The sequence below is a fragment of the Coregonus lavaretus genome (genome assembly GCF_964263955.1).
Source record: "Coregonus lavaretus genome assembly, contig: HAP1_SCAFFOLD_1918, whole genome shotgun sequence".
NCBI lineage: Eukaryota > Metazoa > Chordata > Actinopteri > Salmoniformes > Salmonidae > Coregonus > Coregonus lavaretus.
The window spans coordinates 67,594-93,259 of NW_028160865.1; the positions used below are offsets into that span (position 1 = coordinate 67,594).

Below are 25,666 nucleotides of genomic sequence, written 5' to 3' on the forward strand. Positions count from 1 at the left end.
CTATTTGCATATAGGCCTACTGCAGCTCTGATTGGTTATGTTGAACCTGTCTGTGTAGAGTACGGGCCTGAGTCGTGCCTGTCAATGCAATATAATCCTACTCCGATGCGTTCTGCCTACAACAAAGTCTCTTGCATAGATTGTTTTGTTTCGTTATGTTGCACTGAAAATTGCTAATATTGCGTTGATTTGATCACAATTCCCACAGTAAAGGGAAACGTTGATAGTGTTAACTAATGGGGAAAACTCTAGAAAGTTGAGAGAACTTCAATTTTCAGTCTGAAATGGTTGATTAGAAGTTGAGCATCAGCAACTTTATAATACCATACTGTAATGTCATGTTTAATAAATAAAAACAAAGTACATTGAATTCAGCAACACTAGTCATCACAACCACAAAATACAACAGTGCCAGAAGCGTTAAAATAACAGGGTATGAAATATGTTTTAAAAATATTTTTGTAGTAATATCCTTTGGCAGGGGCACAACTTTGGTTTTTAGAAGTGGGGGGAGGGGGACATAACTTGGTGGGGGGTCTGGGGGTCCTCCCATTTCTGGGGCATCTAAAGCTCATTTCCTGCATTTCTACACAATCTAATATGACCCATGGCCCTTCTAGCTGTCTCTATTTAGAACAACATCAAGTAAGCAAAAATGCCCAGTCATCGAGCTAGGTAAGAGGATCATTATTAAATATATGTTTAAGTGATTGATAAGATTGAACTAGATCAATGATAATTAAATAATCAATATTGTGTTGCACATTTAACCAATAGCCTAACAAATGAACAACTCTTACAAATAAATTACAGACTTTTGATTGTCTTTATTAAGACATCCTCTACACTAACCCGAGCTGCCTGCATGCCCGACCCCCACCAGTCTAGTCAATATCTCAACTCTCTCCCCAACACAACTTCCTTCCCATCTTTTTTTTGTTTTATCTCTCAAGGAAAGGTTTGGGAAAACAAAAGTTTTATGAAAACACACATACACCTACACATTAACACACAGAAACAGTACATCCTCCATATAATTAATCTCATAGGTCTAATAGTACTGTAGAGCTCTTTTTACTTGCACACAATATAGCTGGGTCACCCCGTCCTGCCCCTAGGGGTCCACCACACTGCAGCGCCCCAACCCAACACACTCCACTCAGCTTTAGGATCTTAGTGTGTTAGTCCAAGGCCGGAGTGACAACCAACAGTACGGCAGACCCCCAGGGCCAGGACTGAGCAGCCCAGCAGCTAGGGATTGCTTAAATAGGTATCTCCCCTGACATGGGCATGTTTTCAATAGACGCCTTTTGTCGTACAGTATTCCATATAAGGCATCCAGACCTTATGAAAGTTGCATAGTATACCCTTAATCTTGTAATAAATCAAATCTAGCGATACATAACTTGACATTTCTTCCATCCATTGTGGGAGGATAACCAACCTTCCAATTAATGGCAATGCATTTATTAGCCACTATAAATGCTAGGTTACACATTTTCTTCTGACAACAGTTGCTAGTATCAACATTTCCAAGCAAACAAAAACAGGGAGAAGGGAGAATATGTAGATGTGCTGAGATAAAAGAACATACTCTTTGCCAGATTTCAGCAAGCCTCCACAAGACCATAACATATGCAAACATGTCCCCTTTTGTTTTTTACATCTCCAGCAGAATAATTACATAACTGAGTGTATGATATTCAGTTTCACTGGCATATAGCACGTTTTATGGATGGTCTTAAACTGCAGTAATTTATGTCTGAAATTAAATGAACATGACTGGGCATTCTAACATATCTGTATTCATTCTTCATCATCATCAATAGCGTCTCCCAAGACTTCCTCACATTTTTGTTTGACATGTTTTGTGTCATTGGGAAAATCCTCGATCAACCCTTGATACAGTTTGGAAATCACAGACTGGTCTTCCCTGGCTACCTGACCCAGATGAAACCCCTGTCACCATCTGATCGTGCTCAGATGAGGCTTGACAAATAATTACATTGGTGTACATTTATACATTATATTTACCATGAATAGAATCAATGGTTAAACAATTGAAATGACCATTATTCCCAGATCGCAGACTGTAGCCTACCCATCATCTCTAGATGGAACTTTGTATTTATTCACTGATTGTTATAATATACTGCAACATTTACCTGAGCTCTGTAGACTAATCTTCCCTGGCTGTCTGACCCTGCAGGGACACCTGTCACCATCTTATCCTGCTAAGACATGATGAGCAAAGTGTTGTGTACTGACTGTGCACCATGACAGTGTAGCCTGTAGAGCTGTTTATACTGTGTCAGCGTGAAAAGTAGGGAATTAGCTAGGAAAACTGACAGATCAATAACATTACATTGCTATACAGACTAATAAAAACGTACATTGCGCTGAAAAAACGTCCGAATATCGGTCTTCAATCGTTTGGCAGCTGGTTTCATTGTTTGATTCAGGTCTAGTGTGATTGAGGCAAAACTAATAGCTAAAGTTAGTGAGCTAGCTCACTAACGTTAGCCTACTTTTAGCTAGCTCTGCTAGCTAATGGTACATCATCAAATGTCCTTCTGTTGAAACGGGACATAACAAAGGCTACAAAACATTTCCATACACACAACAACTGTTAGAGGCTAGCTAGAGCTGAATTGGCTGTGGTAGCTACTAGCTAGCTAACTAGCTGCTATAAGTTAATTCACTTCAGTTGAGAGGGGATGAAACATTAGCTAACGTAACATGTCAGTTATATTACTAGCAGCACTGGGAATATTATTATTATTTTCTGTCAAAAAGAAGTTATCTTGCCAGCTAGATCAGTCAACTAAAGAACAGCCAGTTTCTGCTCTCCTTGTTTTTACAACTCTGAGAAAAAGCGCAACACAGACAGCAACTGCCTCTGTTCATCTCTCCCGTGCTGGTCCTATACGCCAGCCTTTCAGAAGCTTTCCCTTCACACAGCCTGTCTGCATGCTCTGTGGTGGTCTGTGCAGCCCTAAATCCAGCTGGCTGAAACCGGAAAACAGCCTACCCAACCGCTTTGTGTTACAGTGCAATGACAAAACTGGAGGGGGAACAAATATGCAATTTCAGAATGTGGGGGGGGGGGGGGGGGTCATGTCCCCCCCGTCCCGAGTTAAAGTTGTGCCCCTGTCCTTAAGATTAAGTTGTTTTGATTTTTGGTCCTGTTTACAAAATTCGATAAAAATAGATTAAGAAACATAATTTTAAGACCCATCGGTCTTTGAACTGAGACGTATCAATCAAACATGTAAATAAAATACATTAATACATCTTCTTTCTCTGGAACACACACACACACACACACACACACACACACACACACACACACACACACACACACACACACACACACACACACACACACACACTACTCTCAGTCTACACCCCCCTGCTCACTCTCTGTCTGGCCCTCCAGTATAAAGTGTGACAGTGAATTGATGTCAGTCACTGTAGGATTACACTGCAGCACCAGAGTAACCATGCTATCCTGTCCTGGGAACACCTGGGATAGGCTCTCCCTAAGCCTGGAGGTCTCTGCTGCGCTCCTCTCCACCCCCAGCCCCAGCCCCTGCCCCGGCCCCAGACCAAGGCCCATCCCTGGGCCACCGCATCCAGCCCTAGCCTCCCCATTGCCCCTGGCCTGAATGGGATCTGGCTCCACAACAGCCCCTGGTGTCCAGTCACGGAACTGAAGGACCTCTGTCTGGGCCCTGGGAGCTCGGGGAGAGTGGAAGGAGGATGCCACGCCTGAAAACGAGTGAATGCCCGGGACAGGAGGCCTGAGAGAAGAGAAGAGAAGAGAGAGAGAGAGATGTTTACCTATTAAAGGGCAACTGCACATCCTGATTTGGCCTCGTTTTAGATGTGGTTTATTAAGAAATGCTAGCGGCCATGACTGAATTCAAACGTGAGTTGGTTTTGGGGTGTGCTTTGATGTGGGTGTCTCGTGTGTATTTGCAGGTGGGAAGAGTTTGCAAAATTATTTTGCCAATTCAGCCGGCTGGTGTGCTACTGTGGAAAAGTCGGTTTGACCGTCAAATAACACAATGTAAATGGACCAATATTTTCATGTTGCACATCTTTTAGTTGTCTCATTAAATGCCTTCAACATTTGTATATGAATTTCTACAATTGTGACCGGTTCAAGAAGCTAGGCATATGTCGCACGTCACTACTACACAGGAGAGGCATTTGAACGTTATATTTACATTTTTTATCAAAATGTGTTTTCTGGCAGAAATGCCTTCTGGAACAAGTGAACTTTAATGTGCCCTAATAACAAACTTGTATGCCATCTGTAAATACAAATACAATTGTTGCCGAGTTGGTTTAGCCACGGAAGAATACAGGAACCTTCCAGCTAGCCATGATTGGCTGAGATAATGGATGGGCTGGACATGCCAAGAGATGAGTTCGGATTGGTCTGCCTTGTAGCATGCTTCTGTCTATAATATGAGTTGCTCAGTATGTGGGGATAGTTAATAGCGCTATCGCTATTCAGCGCTATCGCCCTGAAGTTAATAGCGCTATCGACAAAGATCAGTGGGAAAAAGTTGTGATGGACTACTTTCTGTAGGACAATCGTGCCATGCTGACACTCTCTGACTCTGAAAATGAATCAGACGATGAGGAAATCCCTGATTTAGTTAAGACATTCTTTATTGAACCAGACATTGTAGTCTTCCCCAATCGCTGTCATCAGAAGAAACGGCGATCAACAGTGTTTTTTTCACGGAAGAAGTTGACCGAGTTTTGAAATCAGTGGAGTCGAAAAAAGTCGAAAAAAGAACACAGGAGGCTGTTGTATAAAACACCTGTCTCCGGATTACATCTTCTAACCATTGACGTCACCAGACCCGGGCATTCGGGGCTTTAGCCCGAGTCTTTTGCCCTGCTGAGATGGTGTAAAACTAGCTAGGCTACACTCCAAACATGAGCCCCGGCCTGCCCAGCCTTTTTAGTGCTGCCTAAAACCAGCATTTCAGTGTACACTTTAGAAGGAGGAGTCAAAGTCATTTTCCAAAGCCATTTTTGATTCGTCCAAAGAAATTCTAGGAGGGAGAGAGGCAAAGATGAGAAAGAGAACCGGAGGTAAACTTTGTTAGATTGCTATTACTAATGCACATTTTGTTAGCCCATGATGATGTTATTCAGAGTTATTGACCTGACACTAAGCCAGATTTGAGTAACTTAGATTTCAACATGTTGACTCAAAAGCGGCACTGACAGATAACATTAAGCTAACTAATTAACGTGAGGGACTACCCAGTCTAGCTAGCAGTGCTGCTTCATTAGCAACCTAGCAAATGTTATGAGCAGGGTTTTGACAGTACAGTTATTGATTAGCTATCTGGACACTTAATCCAACTGCTGGAACTCTGTTCATCACCTGACAAAGTATCACTAACTCACCAATTATTGTCTAATCAGGTACTGTCCAAATATGCTAAAAATGACTAATAAAGATAGCTAGCTAACTTAAGGCTAACATGATGTTAGCTACTTTTGGTAACAGCAGTGCAATTAGCTAGCTATCTGTTGAAAAAAAAAGCTGTATAGCTGAGTTAACATGTTTTCCAATTTATAGAAGATGGAAATACGGAATTTCTTCTTGAGAAAGAGGGCGAGACACGCAGCTCAGCAAACACAGAGACGGTTGTTGTATTTGCAGGAGTAAGTGAATAGATTCTGTGTATGTGTGTGTTTACAATACAATTCTTTAGCATCTAGCTACATAGATGGGTTAGCTGACAACGTCATGAAAACGATGTGCGCGCTTCCATGGGGCATAAATCAGCCTGTTGTGATTCTGGATGGCCAGATTGCTAGCAAGAATGACACTGCCATGTGGGGAATCGTAAGTGGCTTACTTCAGCATATTTCATCATGTTCTTGATACCATGTCTTGTTTTGAGGTGTTTTGACTGATTTCATGTCAATGCAAATATGGCAAAAATTCGCTAGCTAGCTAACCAACAACTGTAACGATGTATTTGAAACAACAAGTGGTCATTGTGCAAATGTATTTGTTTTCAATAAACATTGGAGACGAAATATAGCTTACATGTCAACAATCTAAGCCAACCTCATCTGTTTTGCCCTATGGTTGCACACATTTCGATTTTGTTGCTAAAGCGACAGGTATTGTGGTTAGTGAAGGGTATGACAGTTGAATGTTAAATCAGGTTTAAGATTGCGTGAACTGCTAATATCATTAAGGAACAGAATTATCTCAGATTTGACCTTTAGCTCAATTCAGGTAAACATTATTTGCCTGTTGTTTATATTGTGTGTGTCTGTGTGTGTGTGTGTGTGTGTGTGTGTGTGTGCGTATATTGCTTCTGTGTGTGTTTGTCTGTTCAGAATACTCCATATTGCTACGGCACTGATACTATGCAGTCTCTGTAATAATATAGGAGATCCAAGAAAGCAGAACTTCACACAGCAAGGAAGAGAGGGGAGCAGACAGAACAGAGAGAGAATACAGGAGAACATAGAGGGGAGGCCCACACAAGACAAACATCGCATATTCCTCTCAAGCCAGACGAAGTAGTTCTTGCTAAACATTACCTCTCAAGAAAAGAAAGATGCCACTTCTGACATGTCCTGTGCGTATATAAACTGTTAGGCCCTGATATGTTCCTAATCACTAAAGGCAATCATACAGGCCACGCTGACCATCCCAGTCAGCAGCAGTGAGAGAGCTTTCCACTAGTGCATTAAGACGACTACATACCTGATTTAGGAGCCCAATGACCCAAGATAGAATGCATTTTGACAATTGACAAAGATATACAGTGCCTTTGGAAAGTATTCAGACCCCTTGACTTTTTCCACATTTTGCTATGTTACAACCTAATTCTAAAATGGATTTAAAAAATAATAATCCTCTGTAAACTACACATAATACCACATAATGACAAAGCGAAAAAAGGTTATTCGAAATTTTTGCACATTTATTAAAATAAAATAAACATAAATACTTTATTTACATAAGTATTCAGACCTTTTGCTGCGAGACACAACATTGAGGTCAGGTGTATCCGGTTACCATTGATCATCCTTGAGATGTTTCTACAATTTGATTGGAGTCCACCTGTGTTAAATTCAATTGATTAGACATGATTTGGAAAGGTGGAACGAATTGTCCGTAGAGTGCCGAGACAGGATTGTGTCGAGGCACAGATCTGGGGAAGGGTACCAAAACATTTCTGCAGCATTGAAGGTCCCCAAGAACACAGTGGCCTCCATCATTCTTAAATAGAAGAAGTATGGAACCACCAAGACTCTTCCTAGAGCTGGCCACCTGGCCAAACTGTGCAATCTGGGGAGAAGGGACATGGTCAGGGAGGTGACCAAGAACCCGATGGTCACTCTGACAGAGCTCAGGTTCCTCTGTGGAGATGAGAGAACCTTCCAGAAGGACAACCATCTCTCCAGCACTCCACCAATCAGGTCTTTATGATAGAGAGGCCAGACGGAAGCCTGCTTGCCAAAAGGCACCTAAAGACTCTCAGACCATAAGAAACAAGATTCTCTGGTCTGATGAAACCAAGATTGAACACTTTGGCCTGAATGACAAGCATCACGTCTGGAGGAAACCTGGCACTATCCCTACGGTGAAGCATGGTGGGAACAGCATCATGCTGTGTGGATGTTTTTCAGCGGCAGGGACTGGGAGACTAGTCAGGATCGAGGCAAAGATGAATGGAGCAAAGTACAGAGAGATCCTTGCTGAAAACCTGCTCCAGAGCGCTCAGGACCTCAGACTGGGGCAAAGGTTCACCTTCCAACAGGACAACGACCCTAAGCACACAGCCAAGACAACGCAGGAGTGGCTTCGGGACAAGTCTCTGAATGTCCTTGAGTGGCCCAGCCAGAGCCCGGACTTGAACCCGATCGAACATCTCTGGAGAGACCTGAAAATAGCTGTTCAGCAACGCTCCCTATACAACCTGACAGAGCTTAAGAGGTTCTGCAGAGAAGAATGGGAGAAACTCCCCAAATGCAGGTGTGCCAAGCTTGTAGCGTCATAACCAAGAAGACTTGAGGCTGTAATCGCTGACAAAGGTGCTTCAACAAAGTACTGAGTAAAGGGTCTGAATACTTATGTAAATGTGTATTATTTTTAATACATTTGCAAACATTTCTAAAAACCTGGTTTTGCTTTGTCATTATGGGGTATTGTTTGTAGATTGATGAGGGGGGGGGGGGGGGGGAAACAACTTAATACATTTTAGAATAAGGCTGTAACCTAACAAAATGTGGAAAAGTCAAGGGGTCTGAATACTTTCCGAAGGCACTGTACATACTAACATGCTTGGGAAAGAGTGAAGTCATAGACAGGTTTGTGCCTACAGTTTCATTTTGTTTAATTTCTCAACTTTATGGATGGACTAACATCCTAGTACCGCGTAATGTAACTTGCAAACATTGTGAATATTTAGTTGGGGAAAGGATTGTATGCTGGTGTGTACATGTGTGTAAAATTGTGAAGTGTTGTTACTACAGGGGTGTTGGAGGGGGTGTATTTGTTTTTGTGTAATTAATTAGGTAGAAATATTGTCCTGTAGCTAATTGACCTTGGAATCTGGGATTTATTACCACAAATATCATAAAATCATGATTTAAGCGTGTTTGGTGCCTGCGTTTGTACATATTTTCTGCAAAAGTTGTCCCCCCCCCCCCCATAATCTATAGGATGGCAGTCTAAAATCCCAGTCATAGTATATTGCATGTAACTAGAACATTATTTCATGCAAAACATTAATTTGTGTTTAAGGCTGCCTCCCTTTGGATTATTTTGGAACTGCACAATGCGTGCAGCATGACTAGCTCACATTAGTTAGCAGTAAATGTGACCAACATCAACATGATGATTTTTTATTGCCAATCAAATATTGGACATGGTTTATGAAAACATTGCAATAAAATGATACAAATACCTTTTCCAACAATATTTCTTCATGGAAAATTACGATATACACTACCGGTCAAAAGTTTTAGAACACCTACTCATTAACGGTTTATTAAATTGTTAACTTGGGTCAAACGTTTCGGGTAGCCTTCCACAAGCTTCCCACAAGAAGTTGGGTGAATTTTGGCCCATTCCTCCTGACAGAGAAGGTGTAACTGAGTCAGGTTTGTAGGCCTCCTTGCTCACACATGCTTTTTCAGTTCTGCCCACAAATGTTCTATAGGATTGAGGTCAGGGCTTTGTGATGGCCACTCCAATACCTTGATTTTGTTGTCCTTCAGCCATTTTGGCACAACTTTGGAATTATGCTTGGGGTCATTGTCCATTTGGAAGACCCATTTGCAACCAAGCTTCAACTTCCTGACTGATGTCTTGAGACGTTGCTTCAATATATCCACATAATTTTCCTTCCTCATGATGCCATCTATTTTGTGAAGTGCACCAGTCCCTCCTGCAGCAAAGCGCCCCCACAGCATGATTACATTACATTTACGTCATTTAGCAGACGCTCTTATCCAGAGCGACTTACAAATTGGTGCATTCACCCTATAGCCAGTGGGATAACCACTTTACAATTATTAATTATTTTTTTTAGGGGGGGGGGGGTAGAAGGATTACTTTATCCTATCCCATGTATTCCTTAAAGAGGTGGGGTTTCAAATGTCTCCGGAAGGTGGTGAGTGACTCCGCTGTCCTGATGATATGATATATATGATGATATATATGATAATTTGATATGATGATATTTATGATAATGATGCTGCCACCCCCGTGCTTCACGGTTGGGATGGTGTTCTTCGGCTTGCAAGCAACCCCCTTTTTCCTCCAAACATAACAATGGTCATTATGGCCGATCAGTTCTATTTTTGTTTCATCAGACCAGATGACATTTCTCCAAAAGGTACGATCTTTGTCCCCATGTGCAGTTGCAAACCGCAGTCTGGCTTTTTTATGGCGCAGCGGCTTCTTCCTTGCTGTGCAGCCTTTCAGCTTATGTCGATATAGGACTCGTTTTACTGTGGATATAGATACTTTTGTACCTGTTTCCTCCAGCATCTTCACAAGGTTCTTTGCTGTTGTTCTGGGATTCAATTGCACTTTTCTCACCAAAGTACGTTCATCTCTAGGAGACAGAACGCGTCTCCTTCCTGAGCGGTATGACAGTGTTTATACTTGCGTACTATTGTTTGTACAGATGAACGTGGTACCTTCAGGCGTTTGGAAATTGCTCCCAATGATGAACCAGACTTGTGGAGGTCTACACATTTTTTTTCTGAGTTCTTGGCTGATTTCTTTTGATTTTCCCATGATGTCAAGCAAAGAGTCACTGAGTTTGAAGGTAGGCCTTGAAATACATCCACAGATACACCTCCAATTGACTCAAATGATGTCAACTAGCCTATCAGAAGCTTCTAAAGCCATGACATCATTTTCTGAAATGTTCCAAGCTGTTTAAAGGCATAGTCAACTTAGTGTATGTAAACTTCCGACTTCAACTGTATTATATTTGAGATTCTTCAAATAGCCACCTTTTGCCTTGATGACAGCTTTGCACACTCTTGGCATTCTCTCAACAGCTTCATGAGGTAGTCACCTGCATTTCAATGAACAGGTGTGCCTTCTTAAAAGTTAATTTGAGGAATATGAGCCAATCAGTTGTGTTGTGACAAGGTAGGGTGGGGGGGTATACAGAAGATATCCCTATTTGGTAAAAGACCAAGACCATATTATGGCAAGAACAGTTCAAATAAGCAAAGATGGATTGTCATTTCTCATTACTTTAAGACATGAAGATCAGTCAATACGGAACATTTCAAGAACTTCGAAAGTTTATTTTCCTCAAGTGCAGTCACAAAACCAATCAAGTGCTATGATGAAACTGGCTCTCATGAGTACCGCGACAGGAACGGAAGACCCAGAGTTACCTCTGCTGCAGAGGATAAGTTCATTAGAGTTACCGTACCAGGCGGTCATACAGCCCGACAGGATGCTCTCAATTGTGCATCTGTAAAGGTTTGTGAGGGTTTTAGGTGCCAAGCCAAATTTCTTCAGTCTCCTGACGTTGAAGAGGCTCTGTTGCACCTTCTTCACCACATTGTCTGCGTAGGTGGACCATTTCAGTTTGTCAGTGATGTGTAAGCCAAGGAACTTGAAGCTTTCCACCTTCTCCACCGTGGTCCCGTCGATGTGGATAGGGGCTGCACCCTCTGCCGTTTCCTGAAGTCCACGATCATCTCCTTTGCTTTGTTGACGTTGAGTGAGAGGTTCACCACCTGGGGGTGGCCCGTCAGGAAGACCAGAACCCAGTTGCACAGGGCGGGGGTCAGACCCAGGGCCTCGAGCTTAATGATGAGTTTCGAGAGTACTATGGTGTTGAATGCTGAGCTATAGTCAATGAACAGCATTCTTACATAGGTATTCCTCTTGTCCAGATGGGATAGGGCAGTGTGCAGTGTGATGACGATTGCATCGTCTGTGGATCTATTGGGGCAGTAAGCAAATTGAAGTGGGTCTAGGGTGACAGGTAAGGTAGAGGTGATATGATACTTGACTAGTCTCTCAAAGCACTTCATGATGACAGAGGTGAGTGCTAAGGGGCGATAGTCATTTAGTTCAGTTAACTTTGCTTTCTTGGGTACAGGAAGAATGGTGGCCATCTTGAAGAATGTGGGGACAGCAGACTGGGCTAGGGAGAGATTGAATATGTCCGTAAACACACCAGCCAGCTGGTCTGCGCATGATCTGAGGACGCGGCTAGGGATGCCGTCTGGGCCGGCAGCCTTGCGAGGTTTAACATGCTTAAAATGTCTTACTCACGTCGGACACGGAGAAGGAGAGCCCACAGTCCTTGGTAGTGGGCCGCGTCGGTGGCACTGTGTTATCCTCAAAGCGGGCGAAGAAGGTGTTTAGCTTGTCCGGAAGCAAGACATCGGTGTCGGCGACGTGGCTGGTTTTCCTTTTGTAGTCCGTGATTGTCTGTAGACCCTGCCATATACGTCTCGTGTCTGAGCTGTTGATTTGCGATTCCACTTTGTCTCTATACTGATGTTTTGCCTGTTTAATTGCCTTGCGGAGTGAATAGCTACACTGTTTGTATTCTGCCATATTCCCAGTCACCTTGCCATGGTTAAATGCGGTGGTTCGCGCTTTCAGTTTTGCTCGAATGCTGCAATCTAGCCACGGTTTCTGTTTAGGGTAGGTTTTAATAGTCACAGTGGGCACAACATCTCCTATACACTTCCTGATAAACTCAGTCACCGTTTCAGTGTATTCGTCTAAATTATTTTCGCAAGCTACCCAGAACATATCCCAGTCCGCGTGATCAAAACAATCTTGTAGCGTGGATTCCGATTGGTCAGACCAGCGTTGAATAGTCCTTAGCACGGGTACTTCCTATTTGAGTTTCTGCCTATTGGAAGGGAGGAGCAAAATGGAGTCGTGGTCAGATTTGCTGAAAGGAGAGCAGGGGAGGGCCTTATATGCACCCCGGAAGTTTGAATAGCAATGGTCGAGAATTTTAGCAGCCTGAGTACAACAGTCGATATGTTGATATAACTTCGGCAGCCTAGTCCTCAAATTTGCTTTGTTAAAATCCCCAGCTACAATAAATGCAGCCTCAGGATATGTGGTTTCCAGTTTGCATGAAGTCCAGTGAAGTTCTTTGAGGGGAGATATACAAGGCCGTGACTATAACCGAAGAAAATTATCTTGGGAGATATTACGGTCGGCATTTGATTGTGAGGTATTCTAGGTCGGGTGAACAAAAGGACTTGAGTTCCTGTATGTTACTACAATTACACCATGAGTCGTTAATCATGAAACACACACCTCCGCCCTTCTGCTTCCCGGAGAGATATTTATTTCTGTTTGTGCGATGAACTGAGAACCCATCTGGCTGGACCGATTTCGACAGAATATCCCGAGAGTCATGTTTTCATGAAACAATGTATGTTACAAGCCCTGATGTCTCTCTGGAAAGAAATCCTTGCCTTGAGCTCGTAGACTTTGTTATCCAAAGACTGAACATTAGCGAGTAATATACTTGGAAGCGGTGGGTGGTGTGCGCACCTCCTAAGTTGAACCAGCAGGCTGCTCTGAGTGCCTCTCCTCTGGCGGCAATGTTTTGGGTCAGCCGCTGGAATCAGTTCAATTGCCCTGGGGAGAGCAAACAAAGGATCTGTTTCGGGAAAGTCGTATTCCTGGTCGTAATGCTGGTAGCTCTGGTGAGTTACCGCTGCGCTGATATCCAATAGTTTTTCCCGGCTGTATGTAATGATACAAAACCCTTTCTGAGCTAATAATGTAAAAAAGTATACATAAAAAAACAAAATACTGCAAAGTTTCCTAAGAGCTTGTCGCGAGGCCGCCATCTTCGTTGGCGCCAGTGATCTGTGAGGTAATATTATTTGTATCTCAGAAAGCCATTTGCATTGCTAGTTATAGCCTGATGTTAGCTAGCTAGCTAACATCGAACATAGTTGGTTAGCTATTTTCAATTATTATTTTTGATTTTTAGTTGGTTAGGTTTAGTTGTCTGCAGATTCATGCATAGTGCATGGTAGTATGAGTTTGGATTATGGTTAATTGTTTATCCATCTACATGTCTAAACAAAAAACTCCACTATGCAAGTAACCATTTCACTGTACCGTTTCCACCTTCTGTATCCTGTGCATTTGACAAATAAACTTAGATTTTATTTGATATAGTGTGTGTTTACCAGAGACGGTAATGTGAAGAACATCATGACATGCACCAAAGTCAGATTAGTATATAGGCCAAGGACTAGATAAAGTGTATTTTTACTACTACTTTCACAACTTTTAGTCTTGAAATCTTTGGTTGTTTACTACACTACCTTGCTCACTCTGTTTAGCACATGGCCTCACACGTGAATCCTTAAAGAGATGGGTGGGGCTTAAGAGGGTGTGAACGATGCTGAATGGGTGTACACAAAGAAGAACTCTCCAGTAAGCATACCAAAACATTCACGGGCCATTTTCTCAAAAGTGGTAGGGATATCGAATGTCAAACCAAATTGACCACGGGCATTACGATCGAGTAGCATGCAGCTGTGCTCCGAATTGATGATTACTTGGGTGGTGCCAGCTGTGGGCAGGATTGAAATAAACCTAACCCATGAAAAACTGTTCCGGTACCCTTCATTCCGTGACATACTATTTTTTCCTATCATCTCGCAAATCAAAATTTTGGACGAGACTGGCTTTATGACCAAAATGATCCTATTTACACTTTGTAGGACATTTTAACACTAGAATGTTTCTGACTCATATCGATGCCTAATAGGCACATTTCAAAATGAGAAGTTTCTTTTTAGGGGCAGTCGCTCTTTAATGTGGGAGAAATGAAGAGAGTACAGTATAATGAAGGGTGTGTGTGTGTGTGCCTGTGTGTGTGTGTGGCTGTGTGTGTTTATGGCTGTGTGTGTGTGTGTGTATGTGTTTGTGTGTGTGTGTGTGTATGGCTGTATGTGTGTGTGTGTGTGTGTGTGTGTGTGTATGTGTGTGTGTGCGTGTGTATGGCTATGTGTGTGTTTGTTACCTGTACTGGGAGCGTAGGAAGTCATCTAGGTGGGGTCCTCCTCGGCCCAGCGGATCATCCGGTACCATAAAGTGATCCCCCACAAACGTGTACTGGAGGAGTCTGGGTAATAAACAGAAACTGAGATTATGGATGGATATGAGCTCAATTTGGCTGTATCAGTTTCAAATCAAAAGGGGTTTTGATTCATACACAAGGTTTACCTTAGTGGTCAAACCCACTAAGGGAATGACAATGATATTGTTGCAGTCTTACGCGAGGCACAAATCTATCCAAAATCTATTTATGAAAATATTTCTGATTTCTTTAGACAATTTCTAACATACTAAATGACAAAAAATATTCCATTGTATCCTCTCTTTCTTTCTTTCTTTCTTTCTTTCTTTCTTTCTTTCTTTCTTTCTTTCTTTCTTTCACCTTTTCTTGATGATGTCTCTCCATACATGAGACTCATCCAGCAGGTCTCTGAGGTTGTCGTTTGTCACGATCACTCCATCCGTCTTCTGGGCCAGCTGCAGCATGAACCTACAGAGAAGAGAGGTATGAAGGAAAAGAGGTATGAAGGAGGAGTGTAAAGGGGAGGTGACTTCATCCGTTTAGAGAATATTCACAAGCCTTCTACTGTAAATGTCTAACTGTAACAAACTGTAATAATTATTATAAGTCACTTACTGCAGCTATCCGGTGAACGTGACAATAAAAAAACAAAATATAAGAATACTTTTTTATAAGCTGTTTATAAGCAGTTTATATGCAGATCGTCATGTAAAGTTTATAAGCAGTTTATAAGCAGATATTCAGATAAAGTTTATAAGCGGTTTATAAGCAGATATTCAGATAAAGTTGATAAGCGGTTTATAAGCAGATATTCAGATAAAGTTTATAAGCGGTTTATAAGCAGATATTCAGATAAAGTTTATAAGCGGTTTATAAGCAGATATTCAGATAAAGTTTATAAGCGGTTTATAAGCAGATATTCAGATAAAGTTTATAAGCGGTTTATAAGCAGATATTCAGATAAAGTTTATAAGCAGTTTATAAGCAGATATTCAGATAAAGTTTATAAGCAACATATATAGTTTAAGAGCAGTTTACAAGCTGATCTTTTGTTTTGACAGAGGAGAGCAACTAGAACAACCTGTCGTCGTATGAGTTGATCCTCTTCCCCTGGACTTCTCTGGAGGGGGTGTAGGAGAGCAGGCCCAGGTTCTGGAGCTCACTAAGGTAGTGCTGCTCTGAAAACAACAGACACACCAACCTCTCCTTTATAAACCTAGTACACACAGTCACACACATTTACCATCATTAATCAATGCCTTAGGGGGCTAAACAGGGTTGGGGGGCTATTCAGTTTTTTTGAAGTAACTGAATGGAAAACCGAATTGTTACAACTGATGATATGAAAGAGCTGGATAGATGTGAAGTCTGGGCTTCCAGACAGATAGATAGTGTTACCTTTGCCCCGGTGGTCTCTCTTCTGCCTCCACTGGGGCAGGAAGGTACTGATTCTGCGATGCCCGCGGTTCCAGAAGTGTTGCACGGCCAGGGCGATGCCTCGACACGAGAAGAAATGACCCAGCCCGTGACTATAGAGAAGGAGTGGGAGAACCTAATTAAATACTGTATAAATGTTTAATAGTTTGTATAGTACAGTGCATTAGGAAAGTATTCAGGCCTTTAATTTTATTTGAAAATGGATTAAATTGTTTTTTCCCCGCTCACCAAACTACACACAATACCCCATAATGACAAAGCGAAAAACAGGTTTTTCGAAATTTTAGCAAATTTATAAAAAATACAAAACGGAAATACCTTAATTACATAAGAATTCAAAACCTTTGCTATGAGACTCGAAATTGAGCTCAGGTGCATCCTGTTTCCATTGATCATCCTTGGGATGTTTCTACAACTTGATTGGAGTCCACCTGTGGTATATTCAATTGATTGGACATGATTTGGAAAGGCACACACCTGTCTATATAAGGTCCCACAGTTGACAGTGCATGTCAGAGCAAAAGCCATGGCACATGACAGCCTGCTTGGAGTTTGCCAGAAGGATGCTCAGACCATGAGAAACAAGATTCTCTGGTCTGATGAAACCAAGACTGAACTCTTTGGCATGAATGCCAAGCGTCAGGTCTGGAGGAAACCTGGCACCATCCCTACGGTGAAGCATGGTGGTGGCAGCATCATGCTGTGGGGATGTTATTCAGCGGCAGGGACTGGGAGACTAGTCAGGATTGAGGGAAAGATGAATGAAGCAAAGTACAGAGAGATCCCTGATGAAAACCTGCTCCAGAGCGCTCAGGACCTCAGACTGGGGCGAAGGTTCACCTTCCAACAGGACAACAACCCTAAGCACACAGCCAAGACAACACAGGAGTGGCTTTGGGACAAGTTTCTGAATGTCCTTGAATGGCCCAGCCAGAGCCCGGACTTGAACCCGATCGTACATCTCTGGAGAGACTTGAAAATAGCTGTGCAGCGACGCTCCCCATCCAACCTGACAGAGCTTGAGAGGATCTGCAGAGAAGAATGGGAGAAACTCCCCAAATACAGGTGTGCCAAGCTTGTAGCCTCATACCCAAGAAGACTTGAGGCTGTTATCATTGCCAAAGGTGCTTCAAGAAAGTACTGAGTGAAGGGTCTGAATACTTATGTAACTGTGATATTTAAGTTTTTATTTTAAATACATTTGCAAACATTTCTAAAAACCTGTTTTTGCTTTGTCATTATGGGGTATTGTGTGTAGATTGATGAGGGGGGAAAAAAACAATTTAATCAATTTTAGAACAAGGCTGTAACGTAACAAAATGTGGAAAAAGTCAAGGGGTCTGAATACTTTCTGAATGCACTGTATGTGCTTTGAATCATGTAAACTATAGCTCTGTCAGTTAGAGCATAGCATTACCACTTATCCAGTTGTGGATTCAAGTAGGTATCTATGCCGCTGTTGTTTCTACACTGCTTTCAATGAAAGCGTTCACTAAATAACTAAATTAATGATTGCATGAATAACCTCCACATTTTGCCTGCTGTTCTTGTCTGTGGTTACATTTTCCACTTTTTGGGGGGGATCCCTTCATCCCCTCACCTCTCTCGTTCTCTCATTCCCTCGTACTTACCTCATGGCGATGTTGCTCCCGTCGATGATGACCATCCTGAGTCCCGGGTCTCCTGTTTGGTCGGTCAGCTTGAGGTCAAAGGGCGTCTGGAGGCCTTCCAGGAAGCGCTGCTGCCCTGTCACCACAGCCCCTGCTGCCATGGTCGGGAGACCCCGTCTATCAACAGCCACTGTTGTTAGGGCTGGGAGATCCCTTCCCTGTGCTGCTAGGGGAAAGAGACCCCGTTTCTCCTTCGCTCTGGTTGCTGAGGAGTTAATCACAGTAAGGGTGGGGGGTAAGGTGGTCTGGGTTGTCTGGGTGGGAGGGTAAACGAGTTGATGGGGAAACAAGGGAGGGTTGGTGGGTTGTGGGGGTAGTGTGTTGGGGTAGGTGGGCTGAGGAGGCCCTCTGACTAAAGGGGGGCTGGCTGGATGGGCGGTGTGTGTCTGTGTGGGGTTCTTCTGGTGACTGTGGGTCGGAAACGGAACCTGGTTCATCATGGTATTCCATTGAGCCAGATCTGGTTCAACCCTAACTGAACCATTGACGGTTCTGTTCGGCGCTTTCACTCCTCCTACCTCATCACTCTTCCTTTCACTCTTTCTTTCTCCTCCTCTCTTTTCAGTAGCAGTGGACTCCATCTCTCTACCGCTCTCCTCCTCCCTTCCTCCTGCTCTGTCCTTTCTCTGTACCTCTGAGACAACCTCATCCACCTCTCTTGGTTCGTCTCGTACCCGGTTCTGGGAATCAGCTTCTGTCTCTCTTGCGCCCTCCCTCTGTAGCTCTAGGAGTAGCTGGCGTGTGGACAGTTCAGGTAACATACTGTACACTTCTGCTACCTTCTCCTCTGTGTATCCACAACTGGCTGCAGCCCTCTTCAGAACTCCCAGGACAAAATCCTCCTTGTTCCCTCCCTCACCTCCCTCCATGCCGCCCTCGCCCCTCTCCCTGCCTCCCTCCATGCCGCCCTCGCCCCTCTCCCTGCCTTCCTCCAGTGAATCCTCAGCCAGGTTTGCAGTAGACCCTCCACTCTCCCTGCCTTTTCTCCCCTCCTCTCTACTCCTCGCCCCTTCTTCCACACCTCCCTCCATCTCCACTCCCATCCCTCCATCCATACCTCTTCTCTTTCCTCTCACTCCTTTACCTTCCCTCTCCTCCACCTCTCTGTGCTCCATCTCCACTGGGCGGTTCATGGCCAGTCCGGTCTGGTCATGTTCTTGCTGGACCAGGTCAAGGATCTGGGAGGCTTCTCTGGGTCCGGTCCGGGCCAGGACCCTCAGTACCACATCTTCCGCATAGCCCATAGCCGTGAAGAACTTCAGCAAGAGCCCAAACTCCTCCCTACTCCCTACTGACAACAACATCTCCCCCTCTCCTTCTTCTACCTCCATCTCTTCCTCTTCTTCCCCCTGTTCCTCATCCTCTACCTCCTGTGGGGAACGTACTTGCCCCTCCTCGGTTTGGAGGAAAGAGTGGAAGATGGGAAGTCGGGGTGCTGCGTCTTTATCTATCCCTCCCTGTGTCCAATCTTTGCCCATCTCTCTTCCTTGTACAGGTGAGGTAGTGAATGTCTTTTGTTGAGAAAGCTGCCCAACATTCCGTAGACCAGGGTCTTGGTTGTGGGTGGAATGTTCGGGAGGTTTGGTCGTTGATGTGGAAATCCCCTGTATTCCCTCTATGTCCCTAGCCTCTCCAGCTCTGTTCAATACTCTGGTATCCTTAAGTGTTAGTCTGTCCAAGTCTGATTGGCTGTCCCATCGTCTCTGGCTATCAGTGTCCATTAGACCCACTGTGTCTCTAGACCCCCCAAGACTGAGGTTCGAGCCCAGCCCAGGAACTGTGTTCAAGCCCCCAGGACCGGGGTTGGATCCCAGCCCAGACTCCCTCATCAGATCCAGTAGAGTCTCCTTCACCGCCCCTGGTAGCACCAGGAGATCCAGAGTGTGCCTGTCCTCCCATCTCTCCACCAGCGATTTGAAGGCCCGACGGGAATCCAGGGTCTCGCCTGATCCTCTGTCGCCAGGCTCGGTTCGTCGTCCCTGCGTGCCCTTGTAGTGTTCCACCAGGTCTGTGATGAGAGAATAGGCCCTGACCACTGGTTCTGCCAGCCCTGAGATTAGCAGGAAGCCTGGTGAACCCACCTGGAGGAAGGAAATGTGAAGAAATTGAGATAAGATTAACTTTAGTCTTAATCTTGCCATCTCTCTAAAGAGACTCAAACCCACAACCTCCTTCCTCTCTTCTAATGTGCATTTCCTTCCTTCACATCATCCATCTGATCATCTTTGTGTGTGTGTTCGTGCGTGCCTATGTGTGTGTGTGTTTGTGTGTGTACAGCCTGTATGTGTGTGTGTGTTGTGTGTTTGTCTATTCTTACCAGTATATAAGCAGAGGTGTTTCTGATCAGGCACTCCATGAACAGCCCTCGGGCTCCACAGAACACACAGTGAAGGACCCCTGGATACGGAACCTCCTGCTGGGCCTCCTGGTTCACAACTCCCTTCACAAACAACTGGAGGAGAGAGAGTGAAAGAGAGTGAGAGAGAGAGAGGAGCGAGAGGGAGAGGAGGAAGTAGGGAGAGGGGGAGGAGAGAGAGGGAGGGAGGTGGGAGAAAAGAGAGAGAAAGAGAGATATTTAATACTATATTATGTTACAACATACAGTAGGTTTTGGAGTTTTCCCTGGTCAGATGACGTGATCAGAAAAACCCCATGGCCCAAGTTGTGACACATAGGAAATTACCACCTTGCATTACTGCAAAACACATAAGGTTAATATCAACCTCAACACATGTTAACATAACAACAATAATAAGAGACATTTCTTACTTTGGCAGCCACAGCGTCCTTCCTCTCGCCTTTTAGTTTGAGCCAGATCTGTCCATCATGGGGTAACACAGCAGCCTCCTCTCTGCCGATCGTAAAGGTCACCCCAAATATCCTCTCCACTGTGGGATGGAAGGACTGTAGGGCACCGCGTAGCGCCCCGGAACACGCAAACTCATCCTCCACCTGCTCCTCTCCTCTTCCTTCATCACTCCATCCGTCTCTTGCTCTTACAGACATTGGAGAGAGATGGCTTAGGGCAGAGGCCATGGGACTGTGAAGGTGTTAGAACTCACTGACACGGTGGGGAGGGAGGGAGGGAGAGAGTGAGCGAGAGAGAGACAATACACATGGAATTTCCGTCATGCCAATAAAGCATTTTGATATTGAATTTAAAAATTGAGAGAGAGAAGACAGAGAGAGAAAGATCCATGTCTGTTTATTTAAAATAAAATATGAATAACTTAATATAAATGTACTTATTATTATTTAATAGATTATGTGAACTGCATTGCTGGAGCTAGAAACGCAAGCATTTCGCTGTGAAAACATCTACAAATCTGTGTACCCAACCAATAAACTTTGATTTGCCCATGTCACCCAATGACAATCATATTAGCATAGATCTATAGGTCGACGAGACGAGATTTGGAAGGATGGCCTCGCGGGACTCATCTATAGGTAATTAAGCTGTATTCATAACCAAGTGGGATGGTGGTATTTACCACATATGACTGGGAAAACCCCACTTGAACGCCCCTCCAGCTGGTAATTACCAGTGGCAACACGTCATTTATTTGACAAATAAAAAATAATATATATTTTTTTTGTGCCTGTTTTGCATGTTATTTTGGCATTAATACATGTCACATATCAGTGTGCAAACAATGTAAAAAAAAAAAACATTCATTGAATTAATAAAGCTGCATACAAACATGGTCTATTTTTTGGTTTCTTGAATATAAGGCAGCTCCAAAATGCAGGTGTTTCAGCCTAGCTCAGTGATTTCTGTGGTGGTGGGGCAGCCAGCGGAATATACAGAGCGTAGGGGTTGGTAATGTTCTCTAGTTGCGCCGTGATTGGCTCAATATTCTGTCACTCATGGGGACACTACCTCACTGCAAAATCTACGGGGAGAGCTCGAAAATTCAAGCCCCTTGGGTGCTACCATAGAGTTACATTAGAAGTGCCCATCCAAGAAGGCTCAAGGTCATTGGCCACAGATAAAATGACGTCAAATCACGTTATATCTACAGTAGCTTTGATTGGACTGATCATGTCAACATCATACTTTCAAAATCTTAGCTAGCAAGCAAGCAGTCATCATCATGAATCAAGTCGACAATCTACTGGCAAATATTTTTCAATCCTTGTCATATGAAGAGAAATTATGAAGAGAAATTATAGATAAAACGTATCGGTGCTCATCGGCCATTGGACAACAAGTTGGAAATCGCAAATTCAACAATGAGTGGTTTGGAAGGAATCAGTGGCTAACTGCAAGCATTGCAGCCTATAGCCTGTTTTAGAGAAATGTCATCATCGAATATTGTAAGAGCTTTCATTGTCTGCTTATATGCCCCCTTTATTTATCCTACGGTTCTGACTTGGTGTACAGGGAGAACACTGTAAGAACGGCCCATGTTCTGAATTCTGTCGCTGTACATTTCAAAAGTGCTGAACAAATGGTTATATTGACTACCTCCGTCCTAGCTCGCTCATTAATGGCTTAATCGAAATTACGGATTGCCTCTTATCCACTTGTCGTCCCCTTATGCCATAGTTTGTACATCTCAATTGTCAGTAGAAACCACATTTGTTTAAACAAGTCAGCCATATCAGCTATGTTTTTTTTAAAGGCAGTAAATGAGGCTGAATGAACTGTTTCGCTGCCAAACAAGGCTCTGTTGATAGCCAGGTGTAGCAGTGGTAAGGTGTTGGGATTGCTGTTGGGAATCTGCTGTTGGGACAGCTTTATGTAGGCCCTAACCGTTTGTGGGCACCGTTTGTCACTTTTATAGTGAAAATAATGTATTGTTTAGTGTTGTGTTGTGTAGTGGCTTTGCTGGCATGCATCTAAAAAAAATAAAAAAAATAATGTGTTTGCCCCACCAAGATTTACATGCTAAAATCGCCACTGGTAATTACAAGTGGGAAAGTCGTCTATCATTCCTGAACTCCTGCTGGTTTCACATTCATGTGGGAAATGGGAAACTGGGAAGTCCAACATGATTGTGTTCAAGTGCTTTTGAAGTCGGAACAATTCTTCAACCAATAAGATTTTAGGTAGCTTGTTAAGCTAGCTAACGTTGCTACTTAACATTGACAATATGGTCTAGCTACATTATCCATACTGATAAGGTTGCAGTTTCAAAAATTGATTTGTCGTCATCTTTTGGTTGAAAAGGTCAAAGGTCAGTGGTGAAACGTCACAACACTATTTTGTTTTCCAATTGTACTCGGACTTAGAGGACACTTTTCTGATTTACATTTACATTTTAGTCATTTAGCAGACGCTCTTATCCAGAGCGACTTACAGTTACTGAATACATTTTTTATTTAATTTTTTTATACTGGCCCCCCGTGGGAATCGAACCCACAACCCTGGCGTTGCAAACGCCATGCTCTATCAACTGAGCTACATCCCTGCCGGCCATTCCCTCCCCTACCCTGGACGACGCTGGGCCAATTGTGCGCCGCCCATGAGTCTCCCGGTCGCGGCCGGCTGCGACAGAGCCTGGATTCGAACCAGGATCTCTAGTAGCACAGTTAGCACTGCGATGCAGTGCCTTAGACCACTGCGCCTGATGTCACCTACTAAGGAAAATACCTTGATAACAGCATTTTCTGGAGTTAAATACAACAACAAAACATTTTTTATAAAAAGCAATCTATTAACACGGTTTATGAAAACTATAATTTGTTTACAAACATGATTATGTACTTTTAGTTTATGGTTGAGGCAGTTTGTTGTTGGCCATTAGCCAATCGGCCGTTTCTCAACGAGTTCAAAGCACGTGAATGCATCTGTTATTTACGACTTAAGTAATTAGGCCTACCACCACTTGGTTATAAACGCAGAATAATAACAGGTACATTGACTAACACACTCTCTAAATACAATATCGTCCACAACAACAGCTATAATAGTTTTCTTTCATTTACAAAGTTAATTGTAGGCAATAGGCTACATTTAAATACTATTATGAACCAACTCAACACAATAATTCACTAACCTCATTCATCCTTTTCCCGAAGTTGCTTCACTGTCGCTTCTCTCAGTTTCGATTTCTAGTATTTGAATAACTTGGTTTTACCTTCTGCGATCATAAAACAATGAGTCACAAGTACCGTGAACACAAAAAACGACGTGACAGTAGCGGTTGGTAATAGTATACGAGAAAGTTTGTGAATTGAGTGACAGAGTTAGGCTACTGTAGAAAGTTCTGTCTGAAGTTTTATGGGCTTTAAAACAGACACTATACAGACACAACAACATAAAGGCTGGAGTATCTGCGACATACGTAAAGTCAACTCACCTTCTATATCGTGTAGCCAGAGTAACACGCACGATTTCAATTGGTTATTATCGGTAAAATCACCGACATTTGCCTTTTAATAATGTATTAAATATATTTGGTGCTTTTCGAATTAGGCACTGTAGGCAACATAAATATCCGATACGAAGTGACTTTACACACTTGTACATAACAACAACATGCGATTGTAAATAAACATAAATGCGCAGATACACTAGGCTGTACGATAAAAACAGAGAGCGTTAACGGTCGTCACTAGTTAGCACATCCACAAAGTCACGAACCCCGCCTATTTCTACAATTTATCTCCTTAAATGTGTACTTTAAACCTTACTTTAACTCTAAACACACTGCTAATCGTATGGCTAACCCTAACCTTAAATTAAAACCAAATAGCAGATTTTTGTTTTCATGAATTTTTACGATATAGTCAATTTTGACTTTGTAGCTGTGCTGTCTAGTGGAAACCAGAATAAACCGAGCATTAAGGGATCTTCCATTTACGTCACGTGCGACATAAAAACGACCCTTTCCATAGATAGGTAGTGTCGATGTGAACTAAAATGTAGTCTAAATCCATAACAATACATAAAATAGACTATGTATTGGAATTGAAAACGATTATTCTAGAAAATAAACGTTATTAAACGTTATTAAATAATAAAACATGTCCTTGTCAAGAAAAGGCTACGAAAAGATGCACATTTTACAACTGCCACTAATCAGGTGTCACGCAATCAGCGCGTCATCCCTCTGAGTCTGTGAACTCTTGATGGGAAGTGAAATAAGTTTATGAGAAGCACACCGCCATTAACAAAAAATCTCGCAGAAAATGAACTGATATATTTTTGACACAACAGGTTTGGTCATTTTCGCTACTATTTCATTGCAAAATAGTGTTTTTAATAACTCCTGTTGTTGTAAAGAACATGAAAACCACAAAGGTAAGCCAGGTTCTGTTGTCTGTCTGAACAGGGAATGTTCAGATGTTTTATTTTTCTTGAATGGTAGATTACAATTGAGGAAGTTAAAGAGTACGAAGGAAAATATAATTATAGTTGAGAGATTGAGTCTTTACTCTCTCTCTCTCTCTCTCTCTCTCTCTCTCTCTCTCTCTCTTCTCTCTTTCAATTTAATTAAGTTCAAAGGGCTTTATTGGAATGGGAAACATATATTTACATTGCCAAAGCAAGTGAAATAGATAATAAACTAATAAACAAAGTGAAATAAACAATCCAAAATTAACAGTAAACATTACACTCACAAAAGTCTCAAAGGAATAAAGACATTTCAAATGTCATATTAGTGTTATAAGGATGTGCAAATAGTTAAAGTACAAAAGGGGAAATAAATGAACTTAAATATGGGTTGTATTTACAATGGTGTTTGTTCTTCATTCTTCACTGGTTGCCCTTTTCACACATCTTTCTGCTGTGATTGCACACTGTGGTATTTCACCCAATAGATATGGGAGTTTATCAACATTGGATTTGTTTTCTCTCTCTCTCTCTCTCTCTCTCTCTCTCTCTCTCTCTCTCTCTCTCTCTCTCTCTCTCTCTCTCTCTCTCTCTCTCTCTCTCTCTATCTCTCTCTCTCTCTCAATTTCAATTCAATTCAATTTAAGGGCTCTCTCTCT

General features: G+C 42.8%; 1 protein-coding gene across 2 annotated transcripts; it reads right to left on the bottom strand.

Annotated features, from left to right (window-relative positions):
• Positions 1 to 326: 326 nt before the first annotated feature.
• Positions 327 to 24,005, bottom strand: LOC311121366 (NEDD4-binding protein 1-like). Of its 2 annotated transcripts, none has more exons than XM_084195866.1 (9): positions 23,728 to 24,005; positions 20,495 to 20,720; positions 20,043 to 20,177; positions 17,687 to 19,806; positions 16,017 to 16,147; positions 15,700 to 15,796; positions 14,979 to 15,086; positions 14,562 to 14,663; positions 327 to 3,803 (listed from the first exon to the last, which is right to left on the bottom strand). In XM_084195866.1, the coding sequence occupies exons 1-9, from the start codon at positions 23,730 to 23,732 to the stop codon at positions 3,398 to 3,400; spliced, it is 3,330 nt and encodes a 1,109-aa protein (XP_084051992.1). In that variant the 5' UTR covers positions 23,733 to 24,005; the 3' UTR covers positions 327 to 3,397. The 2 variants fall into 2 exon arrangements, with proteins under 2 accessions (XP_084051992.1, XP_084051991.1); XM_084195865.1 differs by having other exon boundaries at positions 20,495 to 20,786.
• Positions 24,006 to 25,666: the final 1,661 nt, after the last annotated feature.

Excerpts from the sequence above, each read along its gene's own strand:
- LOC311121366 (XM_084195865.1), bottom strand. The coding sequence starts at position 20,761 with ATGGCCTCTGCCCTAAGCCATCTCTCTCCAATGTCTGTAAGAGCAAGA. Across the intron at positions 19,807-20,042 it reads ACACCTCTGCTTATATACTG|GTGGGTTCACCAGGCTTCCT; the intron begins GTAAGAATAGAC and ends TCCTTCCTCCAG. Across the intron at positions 15,087-15,699 it reads ATCAACTCATACGACGACAG|GTTCATGCTGCAGCTGGCCC; the intron begins GTTGTTCTAGTT and ends TCTTCTCTGTAG.